We start from the raw sequence: 1,587 nt of genomic DNA on the forward strand, positions 1-1,587 counted from the left end.
ATAGCATTTCGGTCTCAATAATTGAGACCCAAATTTAGGTCTCATTGCAAATTAGAAAAATAGGACCGAATATAAAACTGTCCTGTGTATCATTGTAACAAGTTTATGTAGATAAAATGATAAAAATGTAACTAAGAATGTATCTCATTACCTTGTTTGGGTCTGATAGGTGATTTTTGACACTAATTTCAATTAGTGTCAAATTAATTATTAGTGTTAATAAACTATTTACAAAAAACATTTACCGTTTACAAACAATGCATTCATTTACACTTAACAGTATGTTTTTAAAAAAAAACTCCATACATATGAAAACCAAAACTTACACACATAGTATTAACTTTTTTTGAGTTTTTTGAGCGAGATTTCTTCCAAGAGTGATAACTTTTTTTTTATAACATGGCTTGCATCTTCCATTTTTTGTTTTTGTAAACACGTGAGACTGACTAACTGTTTCAATGATTGAAGGCACAAACATTGCTTTTACAAGTTCCTCTTTAAATGTAATGATGTTCATTTTTCTACCTGTCACTTTAAATACTTACAGTATTTACCACTGAAGTTGTCAGAAGCAAATCAAAAATAATTTTTCTGTACTATTTAATGGACCTCCTTAAAGGATTGGAGTAAGATCGCAATCGATCAGATAAATCTACGTATGATTTCCGCCGGTTATAATCCACTACTGCTGCAGGTTTCAAAACTTCAGTTTTGCGATTAGTCACTACCAATATGTTTGTATGTTTTGCAGTAACCATTAAAATGTCTCTCCTGTCTTTCCACTTAAGTACAACTACACCATTACTGTTTTTACTAGCAACACATTCTCTTCGATGAAGTTTCTTATTGATTACTTCAGCTGGATTAAATTTCCTATTATTTCGAAGTGTGCCAACCAGATGTGTTCCATTGTCTAATAATTTCTCAGCAAGCTGAACACTGGAATAAAAATTGTCTGTAAATAATGTTCGACCACAATTCAGGTATGGTTCTGCTAACTCCATGACAATATTTTCTGACATAAGCCCTTCTTTTACTACTCTCTCTTTACCAAAGTATACATTATATGACAGAGTATAAACGTCTTTCACGCATAATTTAAATATTTTGATACCGTACTTGTGTCTTTTACCCTTAAGGTACTGACTGAAAAAAATTCTTCCTAAAAAAGGAAAAATACTTTCATCTATACACATATCGTGTTCAGGCTCCACAAACATTTAAAAATTATAAACAACTTCATCTATAATTCCTTGTATTTTGTGTAGCCTGTCATCACGTGCTGCATTTTCATTATTTGCCCAATGAAAGAGGCTCAGCAGTAATTCGAAGCGGTTTCTCCTCATTTGTTTACAAATTACTGAAATATATAAATCGTCTGTCCGCCAATAATGTGCTATAGTAGCTATTGGATTCAACCCCATGTAAAGCGCTATACCTAAAAATTTTTCATTTCTAAAACAGCAGTTTCTTTCCATTTTCTTATTCTTGCATTAGGTGAAATGAGCTCGCGGGACTGGATCTGCTGAGCAGCATATCTATTAGTTTCGGTTACTAATTTTAATAAGATATTATCAGTCACAAATA

At 32.0% G+C, this 1,587-nt stretch overlaps 1 protein-coding gene across 1 annotated transcript; it reads right to left on the minus strand.

The window, feature by feature from the left end:
* Window positions 1-596: 596 nt before the first annotated feature.
* LOC142330886 (uncharacterized) lies at window positions 597-1,004 on the minus strand. The gene has a single exon (XM_075376354.1). It carries the CDS (start codon window positions 1,002-1,004, stop codon window positions 597-599), a length of 408 nt encoding a protein of 135 aa, XP_075232469.1.
* Window positions 1,005-1,587: the final 583 nt, after the last annotated feature.

This window comes from Lycorma delicatula, chromosome 10 (assembly GCF_047948215.1).
Source record: "Lycorma delicatula isolate Av1 chromosome 10, ASM4794821v1, whole genome shotgun sequence".
NCBI classification, from domain to species: domain Eukaryota; kingdom Metazoa; phylum Arthropoda; class Insecta; order Hemiptera; family Fulgoridae; genus Lycorma; species Lycorma delicatula.

Bases quoted from the DNA above. Each gene is read 5' to 3' on its own strand.
- LOC142330886 (XM_075376354.1), bottom strand. From the start codon at position 1,004: ATGGAGTTAGCAGAACCATACCTGAATTGTGGTCGAACATTATTTACA.